Genomic DNA, 20,211 nt, shown 5'->3' on the forward strand with positions numbered 1-20,211 from the left:
CTTACGGCATAAGTCTATATACGAGCTTCTTTTCTGTTGTTTGCTTCACGACCCGGTAAACATGTTTAACATGGTATTAAACAAGTGTTCCACCCCAGCCTAGGCAACCGGCGTGCAACACAGAAAAAAAAAAGGAAAAAAAAAAAATACTACTACGGTTCTCCACCAAAATCCCAAAACGAAAGTATCGACAGCTATTTACATCAAAGCAAAATAGGACATTTATTTACATCAAAACACCAAACTATTTACAACCGGGGGGGGGGAAGATCGCGACCATGACAAACTGAAACACAGGGCTTAAATACATAGAAGGAGCAATCAGGGAATGGACAACAGGAGGGAAACACAGCTGGGGCAAATCAGAACTGACGAGACAAGGAAGCGTAAATTGAACACACTGAGATAAGACAGACTTTCAAAGTAAAGCAGGAAACACATAACAGTCACGCCTAAAACAAAACACTGACAACACCGAATCGTAACACAAGGGTCCTACTTAGATATTTAATTCTGGCCTATGATAAGGTAATAAAGCCACATATGAACAGTGGTCATGTTTATTTTTCAAAAATCTCTAAACATCATTTACTGTATTTACACATCCTTTTTTCTTTTTTTTTTAAGGAACGACACTAAAATTTGAATTGACTCTGAATAGCAGCACAAATCCAGAGTGAAGAAGGAGGCCAAACAGATTTTTCAGGCATATTTAAAGTAATAAGACTAATTATAATCATTTTTATGTAGCAGGATACAAACATTCTTGAGCAAATCAATCTGTATTACATTCAATAGACTTGCACACATTGCAACATTAAACAGAATAAGTCTCATCAGCCATTACACAATAATCTGAGGTAATATGAAGCTTTATGATCTGTTATCTCAGTAATAGCAATCTGTATCAGGATGCAGTAAACCACATTGATCCACTCACCCCGGATTTTTAGCGTTAATTCACAAAATGTTTATGTGTCACAATAATTTGCATTTCATTTTGAATAGAGGTAAACTGACATGTATGATAAATACGTAGTGAATACAAAGTTGGGAAAGGCAAGCTTTTGGCTGTTTACCAATCACTCCATAATTTCCTCCATATACAGATAATACACATACAGTACTGAGTGATATAATCCTACATTACACTGGCTACATTATGTCCACACTGTCACACCAAAAGAAAACGTAAGCCACAGATCTCGCACACATATGAACAAAATGACTCCAAACTCCTTTGAAAAAACTTCATCATCATTCATTTTTCCAAGATTTTCACTGTAGTAAAAACAGCCATGTGCCATGATATACAAGACAGAGAAAGCACCTTAGCTGTGCTGGAACTTTAATATCTTTCATATGAGTTTGGTAAAGGCACCAGCCAACCATTCACATACATGCATTTACACCTAACATCCCTCAAGAAGAAGGCTTTGAGCTGAGTTGTCCTTTCCACTTCCACAAAGATATTCCTTGATGCACGTTTGATATAAAACAGCTGGACCACAATGACTGAAATAGCCGAGCACACACAGTTGGATGTGCAAACACAGTTCTCTTTAAACCTGACGATGAACTGTATTTCTCCATAGCAGCCATTCTTGAGTTTTATGACACAGTCTCTTGTCTCTTCATGGTTTACAGAGTAAACAGTATTTCTGTTGATGAAGCTGTCAAAGGCTTCCACTGATCTGAATGAAACAGGTCGATTTAAGAGCTCTTCTATTGCTAGTTTTATGGATCGTGTGATATCCAGATGCCGTGAATTTCCAAGCAGATTGTAACAATCAGTGGTTTCATTTACTGGTGAAATGCTGGCTAACGGAGAATTTCCGTTAGAAACAAGGGAGCGAAGGTGACTCGGCAGGCGCTGCCAACGGAGAAACTTGTCTTCAATTTTTTGAGGATTGTAGTTTATGTTGCTAAGCAGTGCCCTTAAATTTGCACTGTTCCTCTCAAAACTGAATGCTGATGTTGCCCAGAGAGGCCCCCAGTTACGCACACAGTCAGCTAAGTGGATCAACTGATGGCAGTTGAATGAAATGTTTTCTTCACCATAGAGTTCTTCCATGTTTCTAACAAAGAGTACCAAGTTCTCATGGGCCAGCTGAAGGTCATTTTGGGAGACTGATTCTTGTAGCAGAATGTGAATGCTGATCGACAAACAAAAAAAATGTTGGAGAAATGAAGGCTGAAGGATGCCTGGTAGGACACTAACAGCATAAAATAAAAGGAAAGCTCGCCACTCAGATGCTTTCCAAGTGTCCCGACCCTTCAGTGACTGTAGAGATCTGCTCATTTCTGATGGAGGCTTTAACATTCGGAGATAAGAGTCCATCTGTGAAATCTGTTGACCTACATACCAGTCTTTCTTGGAGTTCTCTGAGTTCAGCCACAATCCAATAAGTTGCTTAGTCACACCAACTAAAACTGAGTGCATATATTCGGGTACAAATCCAAACACAATGTCAAACAAAGGAAGTCTGGAAAGTAAGGACATTCCTTTTACACCATACTCTGAGGTGTTTTCAACAAACATATTTTTTGATCTTGATGCTTGTTTAGTTTCATCATATCGATATGACCTCACAGATCCAGAGCCCTTTGGTACCACTGTGCCAGGGTGTAAACACCAGTCACAACCATATTCTCCATTGAATTGTTTGCAATTCCGGAGAAGTGGCCTCGCCACAGCGTCAGAGGAGCAAACCAAGCAGAAGACTTTTGATGAATGAAGAGTGCCTCTGCTGTCTCTCCACTGAAATGGATTTTGGGCTAAATCACAACATTCATCCACAAATGGTTTCAGAAATGTGTTCATATGAGGTTTTCCTTGGCCAAACCAAAATCCAGCAACTATCATATTTTCCTGTCTTTGTGTGTAAGGAAGTTCATTAATAACAAACTGAAGGGGCCAAATTGAGTATCTGGTGGTGCTAAAAATTGGTACTTCATCAAAATTCCATGTCAGTGTGAGATCATCTGCAGCTAGTTTACCCTCTCTGAGGAGATTCTGGTACATCATCCCATCCATCACATCTTTGATGTTATCATGCTCATCTTTAACTGTTTTAGGTAACAACTCAGTGCTGTAGTTCTCAAGGATACCTTTCAGAAGGTCTTTCAGGGATGAGTACAGAAAGAAGTTTCCATTTTGAATGCTGCTTGCTTTATTGAACACTGAGGCACAGTGAGAACAACAAGAATCAGGATTGTTTCCCATGAAGTTTTTACACTCTTGACAGTAAAACATTGTAAATGTGGTTGGACTTTGTCCTTGTGTCACTGTTGCCCAGGAGCAAATTGGTTCATTACTCTGAAAAGACAAACAAACATGTGTTTTATATACACAAATAATATTGGGATAACAACATGACTTGAGGAGAAACATCAATATTCCTTCTTACTGTGTCACTGCCTCTGTCAACTGCTGAAGCAGACTCCAACTGAAATGGAAAAATGTTGTGGTCCTGCATCTAAAACAAGGCCAAAACATCAGCCAGGCCTACCTATACTCTTAATATTTCATATTCACGTGATGAAGGTGCATTTCAGATATTTATATTAAACTAATTTGAAGCAGTTTGAATTTGTTAGCTTCATTATTTATTGCTCCTCTTATTGCAGCATTATGGAGACAAAATGTTTGTCTTCAGATAAACTCATTGTAAATCACTGGATCTTCAACCAGTTTAAAAATATTGTTTCTGACTTCATTTCTTACCGTGTCTTTGCCATCTGTTGTGTCAGACGCTGAAGCAGATTCCAAATGTTGAGGAAAAATGTTTGGCTCCTGCGTGAAAACAAATACCAAATAATTATCCAGACAAGGCACAGGCCTTCATGTTGTTTACTCACAGTTTGTGAAAAACAGTTGAGCTGTGTTGGAGAATTCTGCAGAGGACTTAGGTAAACAGCTAACCTGGTTCACTTTGCTCATATTGACACCTGTTTTACTCTAAAGATATGAGTCCTTGAATCAATCAAAATGTATTTTTATTAGTGCTGTCAGCATTAATCTCTTTAAAATGACGTTAACGCCATAATGTCATTTTAACAATATGGCACAAGCTTGTTATTGTTTAGTGGCGTCCAGCTCCACGCATGGGGAGATCCACGGTAACCAGCTAACGTAGATTTGCTGCGTTAATGCGGCTATGGTGTCAGGACGTCAAGTCTGACATCATGTCAAGTTCAGGGTTCATTTTAAGATTATAATCATGACCTATAGGGCCCTGCACGGTGTAGCTCCAACTTACATCAGTGATCTTCTTCTGCCTTATCACCCCAGCAGGTCCCTGAGGTCTTGTGACCAGCGCTTGCTGGTTTTCCAGCATACAAGGTTAAAAACAAACAGTGACAGAGCGTTTGTATCAATGGCTCCCAGACTCTGGAACTCGCTCCCTTTGAGTTCGAGATCTGTGGACTCAGTCATTTCATTTAAAAAGTTATCTGTTTAAACTTGCTTTTGGTTGCTTTTGTTTGTTTGAGGTTGTATGTCCATTTCTGCTTGTGTGAAGCACTTTGTGATTTTATCTTGAAAGGTACTATTTAAATAAAATTTTACTTACTTACTTTACTTAAGGAGATTAACGCTGACAACATTAATTTTTCTATAATAACATGATGACATTAATAACAAAAATGATCAAAGATTAATAACTCAGTAATGAACCATGTTCAGGCACAATGAGATCATACCATTTCTTGATTGTTCTCTTGCTCTGTGCTTGTTTCCATCATGTCAGCAGAATCATCATGTGTTCTATTCAAGTCCTGCAGTGGTGAGGGATAAATTTAAGATGTATTTCGTATAATAAAAGAAGTGTGATCAATTTTGTTATATTGATACCTACCAGTGTGAAATGCATTACATGCACAGTAAATGTTACATTAAATACATTATCTTGTACTCGAGTATTGCGAGGTTATTTTTCTGAATGTCACAGCGCTCACACACAACCTCCACTCTGATGCATTGCATACACTATTAATCTACTGATCTTCACCGCCATTTTTTTTTTTTTATAAAAAAAACCCTCAGTATATTTAAACTTTTATGGCTTTATGTTCCAGGATTTTTTTGTAACATTTAATAAAACATTACCTGTAAGTATTCTCTGAGTCTCCTTTTAAACTTTACTCTTGGTCCAATTTTTGGAATCAAAGTATTGATTCTGCCTGACTCGAGACTTAGGAAAGCTTCTTTGTCAATACCCTCCTCTGCAACAAAATGAAGTATTCCAATTGAAATTAGACAAACAAATATCAATATGGCATTACAGTACAGCAGTAGTTTATGAAGGACCAAAACCAAACTATAATAAAATACCTTCAAATCTGTGAATCAGCTCACTGAGATGCCATTCAGTTAATTTTTCCTGGACAAAATGACATGTCTCCATCTACAGAATCAAAACAAACACATCACACATTAATGAAACAATAGACCTGCTGATATAGAATAAAAAATAGCTGCCTTACCTGTAAGTAATCTTTGAGTCTCTTTCTAAACTTTACTCTTGGTCCAATTTTAGGAAACAGTAAATTAATTCGGATTGAATCTCCAAGGTTTAGAAACGTCTCCTTGTCAATGCCTTCATCTGAAATAATGCCAACAACAAAATAAAATATTCAAAAGTCAATCTAAAATATTCATGAAGCTAACACTGCAAAACATTAATATTCATCAACTTTGAATATGAAAGACTTTTTTTATTGTAAGTCATAAATCACAGGAATATCCAGACCGACTTCTGAATCAGTAAATTTCGATGCTGTTCTAGTGCCATTACAGATACAACAATTTCCATTAAAGAATAATAATAAACTCATACCTTTAAATCTCTGCATGAACTCACTGAATCCCCATTCAGTTAGTTTGTCCTGGACAAATCCAGATGTCTCCATGGAATTTGCTGTGGGGACAATCAGCAATAACTGATTTATTCATATTTAAAGTATTATTCACTAAATAAGATCATTTACTTTCCTTTGTGGTTCTGAAGTGTCAGAGGTTTACGTTTCTATTTATCTCAATAACCCTTTTCATGTGACAACAGGAGGTAAATGTTTTTGTCTTTTAGCTGAATTGAACTCCTGCAACTTTTGCGACTTCATGTCACTCTGTAGAGTTCATCTAAATATCTAAAGTTTCCAGTTTAGTGAAATGTGTTTACACTGATACAAAGGTTTAAGTTTTATTTTTCATTTGATTTCATTTGATTTGGAATAATATGATTTTTACAGAGCCAAAGTTTTTTAAGGGGCAAAAAATGTGAAATTAGCAGGAAACTGTTGTTGCAAACATACTGACATTTTCACAAAAACATATTCTAAAAGATCTCATTAGATCTTATTAATTTCAGCGTTGATAGTTTACATACACATAATGTGCTACAGGCACCGTTTCAAAACGTTTTAGTCTCCAGATGTCATTTACATAAAACGTATTTGTGATATCTTGTTTAATCTCTCCACTCACCTTTGCTGTCATCAACATGTTGACAAAAGCATGCATTTTTGTCATTGGCACTAAAACTATAGAGACTAAAGACCTGAGACTTTACCATCAGCATACTTTTTTCTTCATACAAGGAAGCAAAAGCAACTGAACTACTCTAACCTTCATTTCTTACTTAATAGTCAACAGGAATAAAAAAAAAAAAACAATAGGAAGGACATTGTCAAGACTGACAGGCAGGAGTAGTGTTGGCCGTATGACACTGATGCTCCCACACAAGCTTCAAACTCAAAGTTACATTTTCCTTGAACCACTATTTCAAAGGTTGCTTCGGTGTGGAAAATCACATGTCCCATGTACATGATCACTCCCCACCCTAGTTACTGAAACATGCGCTACCATCCCAACACATCCTGTTTCCCCTAGGACACCTTCATCTACCTGCTACATTACATAAGTTTACAGAATCAACTGACCAATCACAAGCCACCCCTTCTGAGCCTCTATCTCTCCAACGCCAGATCTCTCGTGCAAAAAACGGATGACCTGGAATTACAACTAGTGGGAAATCGCTATGTTCGTGACTGCTGTGCCTTGATCATCACTGAAACCTGGCTTCACCCGGGAATACCCAATGCTAGCGTGCAGCTAGCAGGCCGCACTCTGCTCCGCTGGGACAGGACAAAGGACTCCGGTAAGAGCAGGGTGGGAGGGCTCTGTATTTACGTGCATGAAAGCTGGTGCAACAACGGGACAATTATAAACAGTCACTGCTCCCCGAACCTCGAGTACATGTCGGTAAGATGCCGGCCTTTCTTTCTACCGAGAGAGCTAACAGTAGTGATCATCACGGCTGTGTACATTCCACCCGATGCCAATGTAATCACGGCACTCTCTATCCTGCTGAACACCATTAACAAATAGCAGCGGGCCCACCCGGACGGTGTTCACATTATCGCAGGTGATTTTAATAAGGCCAATATAAAGACTGTACTCCCAAGGTTCTATCAGCATGTCAAATGTCCCACCAGAGGACACTATTTATTACATATTACTTATGTCTTGTATATTGTATATTTTATATATATATATGTTTTTCCCTTTGTTAATACTGTCCATATGTACATAGCGCTGCAGAATTGTACCCCCCCAGCATGTTTACACTGAGCAGGAGATGCTCTGTATCTCATTGTACAACTGTATAGTGACAGTGTCTCATTCTGAGTGGAAGGTTTTTCCTTCTTTAAGTTGAGTTACCACTGCCAGTCTCCTTACGATCCTAACTGAACCCAACAAGAGGAGATTCTGAAATATTGTTTTTTTCCTTGACCTTGGATGACAGATTACTGTGGATTTGACTGATTTTGACTACTCAGTTAAAAATGGTGACACAAAGCAGGAATAAGTGTGAGGATTTCATATATGTGTGTACCTGACTGTGATCCTGCTGCACAGTTGTCTTGTCGTTTAGGAGATGGTTGACATTCGTCGAACTCAAGTTCTGACTTTCTTTTTCCTTTTTGGATTTAAACAAAATAATACAATTTAAAAAGAAAATCTGAATATTGAAACTTCTGATTATGGTGTATTTTAGATGTTGCAAAAATAATACTGTGAAAATAAATAAATAAATTAGATGTATTAAAATGAGAGTGAGATACATTTTTCTCACCTTTTTCACTTATGGATGGCAAATCCTGTGGAAGCATATAAATATTCAACTTTCACATGAAGTTAAATTATTATAAATTGTACATGTATGCATAATTGAATTTATAGAAGAAATCATTGCTCCTGTACAGAAACAATTTGTTCTTTAACAAACTGTCAAAAACTTTCACATGCACTTTTTAAAATGTACACACTTATATGTACATATATTCTCAGCTAGCACAGTGATTAAAAAAAAAAGGAAAACTTTTGCATTCTTGCCTCTCAGTAAACATGATCCCATGAGTCAATGTTTCTGCCTAATTCAGCACCAGTGACACAGACCTAGAGACCAGTTGGTGACCACCCCATCCCTGGCAACCACCAGCTGTTAGGGTAAAATGTGTATTCCAACATCAGGCAACTACATCAGTTGTTTAGTGGTTTTTAATAATTATGGTGGATGGTGGATCAAACTGCTAAATCAGAATGAATTTTCATGACCTGTAAGTGTTTGGGGGATTTTCTTTTCTTTGGATTATTAATTAAAACCAAGGACAGAAAACATATAATGAGAAGTCTGTATCACATCTACTTGTAGTTTAAATATAGTAACTGCACAGTATCCCTTTTACAGTTAACACAAAGGGGTTATGATATATTCGGGATATTTGTTTCAATCACAATAAATGTTATTATGACACTTGAAAGCAGCAGCACTTAGATAGACGGCCAGGTTGCCTCTTTGATGATTCTAGGAGTAACAAAGAAACAGAAACCAGTATCCCAAAAAGTTAATTCTGTTCATCTGGACTGTTTTCAGTGGGAGAAACGTTTCATCGCTCATCCAAGTGACTTCTTCAGTCTCAGCTAACTGCAGGTTTCCCCAACCTTATAAACATTTGCACTTTATATAGTTGGGAAAACTTGGGATTTACTTACCTGGATGATTGAGCATGTATCAAGACAGAAACTAATATCAGTCTCATTATGCTCCTATTTATCAATATCAAAACAAACTTTGGCATCTATATTTTGGTTTGATCCGCCCACCACCAGGGCCATGCAGATCTGTTTAAAGGGGCGGGTGCTCAAAGTTAAAAACAGGCACATAGAACCAGGCTGAACAACAACACACATTCTTTAAGAATCTAATACAGAATCGCATCATACTATATCACTGTTTTACCTGATGGGGTACAATGTTGCTGTTGAGGAGTTTCTGCTGATCCTGCTCCTGATAGTGCAGGAGGAACGGGCTGTGTTGAGCTGCGACTGGAGACTGTAAAAAGTCCATAGGAGAGATGGTAGCTGATTAAACAAATGCTATGAGATAATAATAAAAAGATTGGTGAAAGTGCCATGTCAGCAACCATAAGGCAACAAAACTGTGAGAAACAAACTAGGCTCTGCCTATGAATCACTCTTTGCCTCTCTTCTTCCTCCCATCTCCTCATCTCATTTATCACTCTCTACTTGCTGTCCATCTGAGGCACAATTTACTATTGCAATAAACTATTATTTAATTATCCACACTTAAAAACTCATCCATCTATTCTATAATAAAACAATAAGAGAAAAATGTTATAGAACCAAAACATTGCAGGTGTGTTTATCATTGTTTTATGCTGGAATACCTCTGCAATGCAACAACTGGTACATGTGTTCTTGTGACCTGTGCTGTTTTTTTTTTATTCCAGCCAGAGAGGGATCCACTGCATTTAGCCTCAAAAAGCTCCCTTTGTCACTGTTTCCTTACAGGGCATGTCTGGACAATGTCATATCATGAGTAAAAATGATAAAAAAAAATCTATATACATAAAATATGCACACATACATACAGGTACACAGGCACATACAGTGATATTTTATACCGTCTCCAGAATACTGCATATATCCTACTATGGCCACATGTTTGCATCATGGTCCTGATCAAGAATCCTTATTGTTTATTCCTAGCGCTCTAATAATAAAGTAATTAAAATAAAATAAAAAAAGTAATAAATATATAATAAAGTATTTATGATGATTCAGTTTGTTTGACTATCTACTCTGTGCAGGCAGAAAGCCTATTAAATGCTTAAACTGTAGAGATACAATAATGTTGCTGCTGTAAAATCAGCATTTTGTCATATTTGAAATATAAATCTAATATATTCCGTTTAATATCTTTTCTTTAAAACAGTGTTTTTCCATAATACTGTAATTATAATGAACCATAATTATGTGGACATGTATATTAGATAGTTTTTAGTGAAATATAAGCCCTCCAGAAAGGCAGGAAAACGCCCTGTAACTTACTTTAATACAAAACACGTTCCCTAAAACGGTGGACAGAGCTACAGACCCATGACAGCGTTACCCAGTTAGCTGGTGGCTAAAACCAGCACTGCTTGTGCAGTTAATAAAAGGACAGGTAATGTTTGTCCCGCTGTTACACACACAGCACGCTCATTTGTTTCAATTCGTCAGTTGTCACAAGACAGTTTACCAACGTGTATAAAATAAGCTAATACTGCTGTGTACTGTAGACTAAAGAGTACGCTGTACACCTACTTACTGGCTTTTGTTGCATCAGTCTCCTACAGCTCTGCACCGCTCAGACGGCAAAAAATGCTCGTGCTCTTTGCGAGTTCGTTCCCGGTTCGTAACCAGCGCGCTCTGCCATCAAGGGCGATCATTGGTTAATGGTAGTCATGTGACTGATGGAAACCACATCCTGTTACTTAGCAAAACTATGATTAATAGTTAAATATTATTGTTGAGGGGAACAGACAGGACTCCACACGCACACAAAAATAAACAAAAAACAGTAATAAAAATAAAAAATAAATAAAAATTATACTCAAGAAAAGGGCACTTGGGGAATCCATCAGGAAAGGGGCAGGTGCTCAAGCCCCCCCCCCCCCTCGCACGTGCCTGCCCACCACTAATACACACATCTAACCTTCACCAACTCCTCCAACAATGAGTAGTCTGCGTGCAACCCCAATTCCCTATCGTACAATCAGTGGCGTGTCCAGCGGGGTGGCCTGGGGGGGTACAGCCCCCCCCCCCAACCAGACTGGCCACCCCAGGTGCCACCCCAAAGGCAAAACAATAAAATTCAATCAAATATCAAATGTCCGATTATGTTTTCACGGTGAAGCTCAGATATCCGAGTGTAAGTGAATGCAGCATCGGCTTCTGTGCTATGCCTGTTAGCAAAGGTAGGAGAGCCAAGCACCAAAGACGGCACTGCAGGAAACAATTTTTCGGTGAAAGAAAATGAGGACAGAATAAATGTCCCGGTAAGTAATATTAAGTTTGTTGGGTTTAGTAAACTTCGGTGAAATTAGAATACCAAGGAAAAAAATAACACTTAAAGAATTATTGCAGCCGTGGAATATTTCAGACAGTATGCTACTGAGGGCAGCTAACATAAGAGTTATGAGTTATAAGATATAATCTAAGTCGTAACATTGCTGTATGGAGCTGCAGATTTGGTTGCAGGTTAACATAGCTGGACTGGCCATCGGGCATACCGGGCATATGCCCGGTGACTTATTTTTTATTTTTTATTTTTGTAATGGCATGAACAATGAGAGGTGGTGGATTGGCCAGATGCAGGTCGATGTGTAAAAATAACTCAGTTGTTTGGTGGTGGCTATGGCGGAGCTTCCACAGAGGCCAGCAGGTGGATGAGGGAAGGGGAGGCAGGAGGAGAGCCCCGAGGCAGCCGCTGGTCTGAGTGTCAGGTGAACTGAACTTCAGGTAAGAAGTTATGACCTGCAGTCTATCTGGGTCAGATATAAACCAAGTTTAGGTGGAGTTTATTTTCGTTGTGCTGACTTTTTACCCTCAGTTGCAATAACTTGTACTGCGTTCTAGCCAGCTTGACGGAGTTTTTATACAGCTGGGTGGGTGCTATGATGTTACTGATAGTGAACTTTATTTTATTCATAAGATTAGTTAGTAGAGTTGCCAATGGCTCCTTAAAGCTTTAAAGCTTCCTTTAGCTAGAATGGAAAAAGACACAAAGCTGGATTTATTCTGTCTTTATGCTGCACAGCTGCCTCTTCTTCTCTCGTTCTCTCCCCTCCCTCTCCTGTTGCTACTTCAATCATGAAACTGATCAATGATCAGCTTTTCTCTCTTGTTTGTTTATTGCCCACTTTGCGCCAGAAAGAGGAAACCAGCAGATGTCGCGCTAAACAACAGCAGCACGTTTGATCAGCTGTTGTTAGAATTTATTTAATATTAATTTCTAGTATCAGCTGATGTTGGCTGGAGCAACAGCTGTAAAGCTGCTGGTCATGATGTCGGTTTGGATATGTGGTGAGAGGGAAACATGAAGATGAAACCAGGAGATGTCCTTACTGAATCATCAGAGCTGTGATGGAGAAACAGGTTTACCTTTTAGGTGACATGAATGAGTTGAAGGGAAGTTATGAACTGTTTCTGAGAGACAAATAACCCCAGGATCCTTTTTTAGGTAGCTGACAGCTGGTAACTGTGCAGGGGCGGATCTAGCAAAGTGTTGCCAGGGGGGCATGTAGGGCATTAACAGGGAAAGGGGGGCACAAAGAAATACTTTTCTTTCTTATTCTCATTTAAAATATCTAGCTTTTATTAAATAATTATCTAAATTTTACAACCAAAGTTTTAATCTGACGTAAAATGTATAGAAATCATACATATATCAACAAGACAGTGTACATATGGAAAAGATATATATAAATCTTATAAAGTTTGTATCTGTCTTGTGTGAAACTTGTATGAAAAGCATACAAGAGTAAAAACAGATATAAGATCCCTTGAAAGATTATATAATGAATCTTGTATGTTTTGGATACTAAAACAATATATGAAAGTAATGAGAAAGTGGCCACTTTCATGAGTAAATCATGTAAGTTTTTACTATTTCTTTTCCATATGGGACTGTCACAACAGCATTTGTTTTCATTCAAAGTCTTTATGGCTTTAATACCTGGTGGGCCGGTCTCTAGTCAAAATGCCCAATTTTCTGTCCCAGTCCAGCCCTGCAGGTTAATACTGGCAGTGTCACCATGCCAGCTGATTGTATTTTATCATCAGCCAGTGTTGCTCTTTATCAATATTACCAAAGTTTACCATAAGGCAGCATATAAAGTATTTACTTGCTTTCAGGTTTTATTCAAATGTTAATCTTTTCAGTTGTTTCTCCACTTTTTTCCTGTTTCAAAATCAAACACCAGTTTGTGAGAAGATTATCTTCTTTTTTTAACAGGCAGATAAAGTTTTACATTGGAATTGTTTGTTACAAATGTTCGTATTTTAATATTCAAAAATGTTTTTGCCCAAAACATATGTGCACTACATGTCAGTAAAAATACTATGCAAATATTGCGGTCCTTGAATGCTGAGTAAACACTGACAAAGCACTGATTGTATCTCTTGTACTTTATCAACACAGTATCTAAAAACTTTGCACCGTAGTGGTTAAAATCTCATTGTAATAAGAGTTAAAAGCTCATTCGGTTATTAGGTTTATAGGATTATTGAATTATGGTTAATGGTTGGTAGAATTTTTTTAAACATTATCTGCCAATTACATCTGCCACCCTTCTCCAAATCTGTGCCCCTACCTGGCCCCCCCAACAAAGATTTTCTAGACACGCCACTGCGTACAATCCCTTGGCACCTTACCGGAACGCTGTACAGCCCTCCTCGACCAGAGTTGGGTGTAGACATCCCGGTAACACTGTACACCTGCTGCACCTCCATGGCGTCCTCCTGGCATTCCTGTTGAAAATGTCCCAGGCCCCCACACTGCTCACGCACCTGTCCCTGTGTCTGTGCAGCCACCAATGAGCCAGGTACAGCGCCTGTCGCTGCCAGGACCTGGGGATAGAAAGCAAAGAGGAAATGGTTGTTGGAGCGTAGCCAGTGGTCCTCGATGGTCAGTGTCACTGGCACAGACACGGAAAGTTTGCTCCTTGGGGCCAGTAGGGTACCAAAAAGTGATCATCTGCCAAAAAGGGGTTTCCAGCATTTGCCAAAAAATTTACTGCAGAAATTTAAGCTGTTATAAATTACTTGTTGACTTAAAATCTGTCAAAAAATATCGCTCATGACGAATATCAAGTAACTTAGAGAACATTTCTATCAAATCAGGGTAAAACGTAACTGACAATAACAATGTTTTTTTCAAGAGAGAGCTAGCCAAGAGGGCATCAGAAATAACAAATATAACATCACAGTTCTATAATCAAAAAGAACTGGATTGATGACAATATGGGTACAAATACGCATAAAGTCATAAAGATACTTGGAAGACAGATCATTTCTTTATTTTATATACAACCCCTTCATAAACCCTGTTGACTAAAGTGTATTTACTAACATAAGTAAAGATATTAGACTTAAAAAACCAAAACATCAAAAATCACTCTTTTGCAGATGCTCACCTCCCCTGGCTGCGATCTTCTGGGGTTTTCCGTCCGCGCCGCCAGGTGTTCTTCAGCCAGCCTCACTGCCGCCTCCAGATTGGGTGGCTTGCGACACTTGACCCAGTCCGCCATTTCCCTTGGGAGCCCCTCCACAAACTGCTCCAGAACGACAGCCTCCAGCAGCTGCGCCTCCCCACTGCCAGGATGCAGCCACCTCCCCGCGTCATACCGCAGCTGCTGGGCAAAAGCCGAAGGCCCTTCTTGTGGTCCCATGCGGCAACCACGGAAGCGGCGACGATGGTCTTCTGGAGAGAGTTCCAGGTGGAGCGGATTCGCAGCGGCCCCAGACTGAGGCAAAAGGTTTAGTAGCATCTGCGTCTGCCGCTGGTGCAGTACTGCCTGCTGCTGCTGCAAGTCTGCCATGTCGGCCAACATGTGAGCCAGTGCCTGAGCTGGCTGTAGATTCTGTGGGTTTGACATGTCGTAGCGGCAAGCTGGGCACCACTGTATCACTCTGTTACTGATCTCTGTTATGACACACACAAGGAGACAGTTCTGCGTCACGTTTCACTAATAGTTTTTATTTAGTTCACAACTCGAAGCCACTCGTTTCACACCGTGGCAGGCATCAGCTCTTTCTCCCAGCCTCCCCTGCCACTGTCACCTGAACTCGCTCTACCCCTCACCTGATGCTAAACCACAACCTGCCACAAAATGATATGTTGAAATTTAATGTAATTAGCGCACCATAAAAGTTCTAAAACAAAGTCACCTGTATGTATTAACGTAAGTGACACTTTTCAGATGAAAGATAAGAAATAACAAATTAATTTCACTCTGGGTCCAGCCAGGCATGGACTGGGACAAAAAATCCGCCCGGGCATTTTGACTAGAGACCGGCCCACCAGGTTATATAGGAAAAACCACAAAGCCTTTGAATGAAAACAAACACTGTTGTCACAGTGATGTACACTGTCTTGTTGGTATATATGTATCAATCTAATAAACTTAAACCTACACCATCCTCCCTTCCTCCCTATTCTGGTATTCGAAACAGTACTTAACGGAAATATTAAACAACCTAGGGTTGACAAATCCTACCCCCCCCCCCCCCCCCAAAAAAACAAAAAACCAAAAATAGGGAACCACCCCCCACCCTCTGCCTCGTGATGCTTAATTGACATAATCGTCTTTAATTTAATGCACATGTAAAAACAAATGCACAGAAATCAATTATTAACACATTACAATAATTAAATAATAATTTCTTCAACATAATTGTAGACTGCACAGATGATACCTTCAGAAAGGAAAAACTACCATAGCTTAGAGTATATATTAGACTTAATATTTACTAGATACAATAATGGATTTTTATACATTTTACATCAGATGAAAACTTTGTTTGTAAGATTCAGATAATTATTTATTAAAAACCAGACATTTTAAATGAGAATTTCCCTGTTAATGCCCTACCTGGCCCCCTGGCAAAACTTAGCTAGATCCGCCCCTGCACAGTTACCAGCTGTCAGCTACAAAGCATCCTGGTGTTATTTATCTCTCAGAAACAGTTCATAACTTCCCTTCAACTCATTCATGTCACCTAAAAGGTAAACCTGTTTCTCCATCACCTGTTCAGCTCTGATGATTCAGTAAGGACATTTCCTGGTTTCATCTTCATGTTTCCCTCTGACCACATATCCAAACCGACATCATGACCAGCAGCTTTACAGCTGTTGCTCCAGCAAACATCAGCTGATACTAGAAAGTAATATTAAATAAATTCTAACAACAGCTGATCAAGCTTAAACGTGCTGCTATTGTTTAACTCGACATCCGCTGGTTTTCTCTTTCTGGCGCAAAGTGGGCAAGCGCGAGAGACGGGACAGAAAAGACGATCAGCTGATCATTGATCGAGGGTGCATCCAACCTCCTCGGCTGTAATTGGTCCAGCCCAGAGTTTATCATGACACTTTGGCCAATCCATGAACTTTCATTGTTTATACCGTTACAGAACAAAACAAAACAAACAAACAAAAAAACCATCTGCCCATCAAAAAACGAAAAATCACCGCCTACTGGGCAAATGCCCGGTATGCCCAATGGCCAGTCCAGCTATGGTCAGAAACAAAGTAAAACCTGATCTGCCGATCAGGGAATGAGAAAAGCAGGAAGGGCTGACGAGAGTGGCTGGATGTTTGTCAAATGTAGAAACTGTCTTGGTTCATTGTTGTCTGTATGTCAAAGTTCAAATGAGTTAAAGGGGTCAAGTAAAGAAAGAAAAACAAAAAAAACTTTGCAAAAATGAATAATAATAAATTAAATAAAAATAACAAAGAAGAAAAAGTTACATCACTTACAACAGCAACAATGAGTTTGGTGACAAACAGAGGTGCTGTTTCAACTTATTCAGATTATTCTCATGTACTATTTCATCAGAAACACACATTGTTGACAAAGCAGAACAACAGGATCTGACTATCCTTCTTCCTTCTTCTTCTGACAATAAGAGAAGTAAAAAAACAACAACAACAAAATGCAGGGAGGCACACACTGGAACAGGGTGAAAAGAAAAATCTAGCAAAAAGTAAAAGTCCAAAAACAAAACTGAGACTCGGTTTTGCAAAAGGTGTAGTTGACTGTTTGGCAAAAGGCACGTGAAAGCAGATCTCTACATATAACACAACGCTAAACCTAGACAGAGTAAAGTGGGTGTGCAGGGAAAAGCAGAGCTCAGAAAACAAAAAAGGGGCTGGGGGAGATGAAGAAGTGGTGTTGATGCATGACTATCCTTCTTCCAGAGCTGTTTAGATAGATAGGCATAGTCAAAAGATGCTTATATTTAATTCTGTGACGATTAAACACATAAAATATGTAATAAAATAGCCTTGTCCAGATAACAGAAAAATAACTGCTATGGAAAGTCACACGTAAAGCAAGGTCAGGAAGCCTGCTGGAGGCAAAAAGTGTCATGTTCTTAATGAAAGAGTACGACAATAAGACTCACTTTCAGTTTCTGATAAAAAGGAAATGAAACTGAACTAAAGATTAAATCCTGCCATCTTTCCATTTACAGGTTTTCATACACAAATCTCCCTAATGCAAAACTTCCCAAAACCTAAATGCATTCACCAAATTGTTTCTGGTTTTCTTTATTACCAGTGTTGGGGAGTAACAGAATACATGTACCGACGTTACGTCTTTTAAATGTTATACCTCTGAAAACAGTCGTTTATTGCAATGAAAGTCAACATAAACATTTCACATTCTGTACTGCTCAATGTCACAGAGTGGAAGGAAAAGATAAATAATAAACCAAAATAATAAAGCGCTAACTATATATATATATCTGAGCACGTTCCCTCACAAAATGGATGATGATAGCCACCTTTCTAGCTCCTGTCGTTTGCTTAACGGCCATTATATAGTACAAAACTGAGGCTTAAAATTACTTTGTCTGTCTACTAAAAAAACTATAATAAAATGCTTCAAGTTTGTTAGGATAAATTGAAATATTTAACCAGACAGTGCTGCTTTACAGATTTGACATTTGTGACCAACTTTAATGCATATAAAATCAGAGACACTGATATTAAATTCAGATTAAAAATTCAAACTGCTCACCTTTTGTTGAAAGTAATGCTGGAAAAGGCTGCTGAGGGAGATGTGAAGTAAGCAGTGGGACACAAACAGGACACATTAATTATTATTATTTAAGTCATCCTTTGCTTTGCTCCTGCTAAATAGCTTTAATAAAATATCCTGCATTCAGAAAGTCTAAAGTAAAGAGCACAGAAAAAGTGGTTGTATGAATGGGCGTGAATGAGGCAAGTTGTCTAAACCCCAATTTAAGATGGGCAGCAACACCTCAACTGAACATAATGTCACTGGACACAGAATAAAAAAACTTTCTGACAAAATACTTAAAGACTTTTGCACTTTAAGAACGGAAGGAGAGGAGAGTACTTTTTCTCAGACTTAAGCTGAGTTTGATAGAAAAGTTCTAACGGTCTTAAGTTCTCCGTTCTAAGACCTCCACCCATTTTGTGGATGAAAAAGTTATTTTAGCCACAGAACATCTGATATGATTTTCTTGGCTGTGCGGACCAATCAGTTTCAGTTTATACTGTTTATTCTTGTGCTCTGTGTACAGCTGGGTTTGCTAGTTCACAGACTTTATAGAGCGCATTAGATCATGACAAGAAGGAATGCAATGTACATTTTATCTCTTACACCCTAAACCTCCCCACCCCCAACTTCCTGGCACAACCCACAGCTCTGGAGAATGTACAAAATGTTTACATTGGACTGCAGAACAATGTTGCAGCACTTTTAGTAAAAGATTTTATGTTTCACAGTTAACATATCACAGCAGTATCAATATCTGTACCCATCAGGGACACATTTCAATACTTCACCTTCAAATCTCTGCAGCCACTACTTAGGCCCAATTTTTTTGCACAAAATTATCCATATGCAAGAAACTAAAACTAAAAGATAAACTGTAATATTTAATTTTAAAAGTACTGCTTGAAAATGAGGCCTTTGTAATCAACTGCTCCTTAAATGCATTGGCTCTGATTCTATATTCAGATAAACTTTTATTCAATTCAGATTAAAAGTTTAAACTACTTACCTTTGGTTTAAAGTAATGCAGAAAAGACAGTTGACAATAAGAGAAGTAAATAAAAAAAATGCAGGGAGGCACACACTGGAACAGGGTGAAAAGAAAAATCTAGCAAAAAGTAAAAGTCCAAAAACAAACTGGGACTCGGTTTTGCAAAAGGTGTAGTTGACTGTTTGGCAAAAGGCAAGTGAAAGTGGATCTCTACATATAACACAACGCTAAACCTAGACAGAGTAAAGTGGGTGTGCAGGGAAAAGCAGAGCTGAGAAAACAAAAAAGGGGGTGGGGGAGATGAAGAAGTGGTGTTGATGCATGACTATCCTTCTTCCAGAGCTGTTTAGATAGATAGGCATAGTCAAAAGATGCTTATATTTAACTCTGTGACAATTAAACACATAAAATATGTAATAAAATAGCCTTGTCCAGATAACAGAAAAATAACTGCTATGGAAAGTCACACGTAAAGCAAGGTCAGGAAGCCTGCTGGAGGCAAAAAGTGTCATGTTCTTAATGAAAGAGTACGACAATAAGACTCACTTTCAGTTTCTGATAAAAAGGAAATGAAACTGAACTAAAGATTAAATCCTGCCATCTTTCCATTTACAGGTTTTCATACACAAATCTCTCTAATGCAAAACTTCCCAAAACCTAAATGCATTCACCAAATTGTTTCTGGTTTTCTTTATTACCAGTGTTGGGGAGTAACAGAATACATGTACCGACGTTACGTATTTTAAATGTTATACCTCTGAAAACAGTCGTTTATTGCAATGAAAGTGAACATAAATATTTCACATTCTGTACTGCTCAATGTCACAGAGTGGAAGGAAAAGATAAATAATAAACCAAAAATAATAAAGCGCTAACTATATATATATATATATATATATATATATATATCTGAGCACGTTTCCTCACAAAATGGATGATGATAGCCACCTTTCTAGCTCCTGTCGTTTGCTTAACGGCCATTATATAGTACAAAACTGAGGCTTAAAATTACTTTGTCTGTCTACTAAAAAAAACTATAATAAAATGCTTCAAGTTTGTTAGGATAA

The 20,211-nt window shown here is 38.4% G+C and overlaps 1 protein-coding gene across 6 annotated transcripts; it reads right to left on the reverse strand.

Moving 5' to 3' along the window:
- Positions 1 to 441: 441 nt before the first annotated feature.
- Positions 442 to 19,554, reverse strand: LOC113018018 (uncharacterized). 6 transcript variants are annotated; one of them, XM_026161088.1, is made up of 15 exons: positions 19,163 to 19,554; positions 18,151 to 18,178; positions 14,545 to 15,053; positions 13,784 to 13,978; positions 9,306 to 9,398; positions 8,139 to 8,163; positions 7,899 to 7,982; positions 5,841 to 5,921; positions 5,488 to 5,606; positions 5,336 to 5,408; positions 5,111 to 5,226; positions 4,705 to 4,779; positions 3,728 to 3,796; positions 3,411 to 3,479; positions 442 to 3,319 (listed from the first exon to the last, which is right to left on the reverse strand). In XM_026161088.1, the coding sequence occupies exons 3-15, from the start codon at positions 15,004 to 15,006 to the stop codon at positions 1,349 to 1,351; spliced, it is 3,432 nt and encodes a 1,143-aa protein (XP_026016873.1). In that variant the 5' UTR covers positions 15,007 to 15,053; positions 18,151 to 18,178; positions 19,163 to 19,554; the 3' UTR covers positions 442 to 1,348. The 6 variants fall into 6 exon arrangements, with proteins under 6 accessions (XP_026016873.1, XP_026016874.1, XP_026016872.1 ...); XM_026161089.1 differs by having other exon boundaries at positions 18,151 to 18,181; XM_026161087.1 differs by lacking the exon at positions 19,163 to 19,554 and having other exon boundaries at positions 13,784 to 13,879; positions 18,151 to 18,768.
- Between the last annotated feature and the right edge of the window lie 657 nt (positions 19,555 to 20,211).

This window comes from Astatotilapia calliptera, unplaced genomic scaffold, assembly GCF_900246225.1.
Source record: "Astatotilapia calliptera unplaced genomic scaffold, fAstCal1.2 U_scaffold_32, whole genome shotgun sequence".
NCBI classification, from domain to species: Eukaryota; Metazoa; Chordata; class Actinopteri; order Cichliformes; family Cichlidae; genus Astatotilapia; species Astatotilapia calliptera.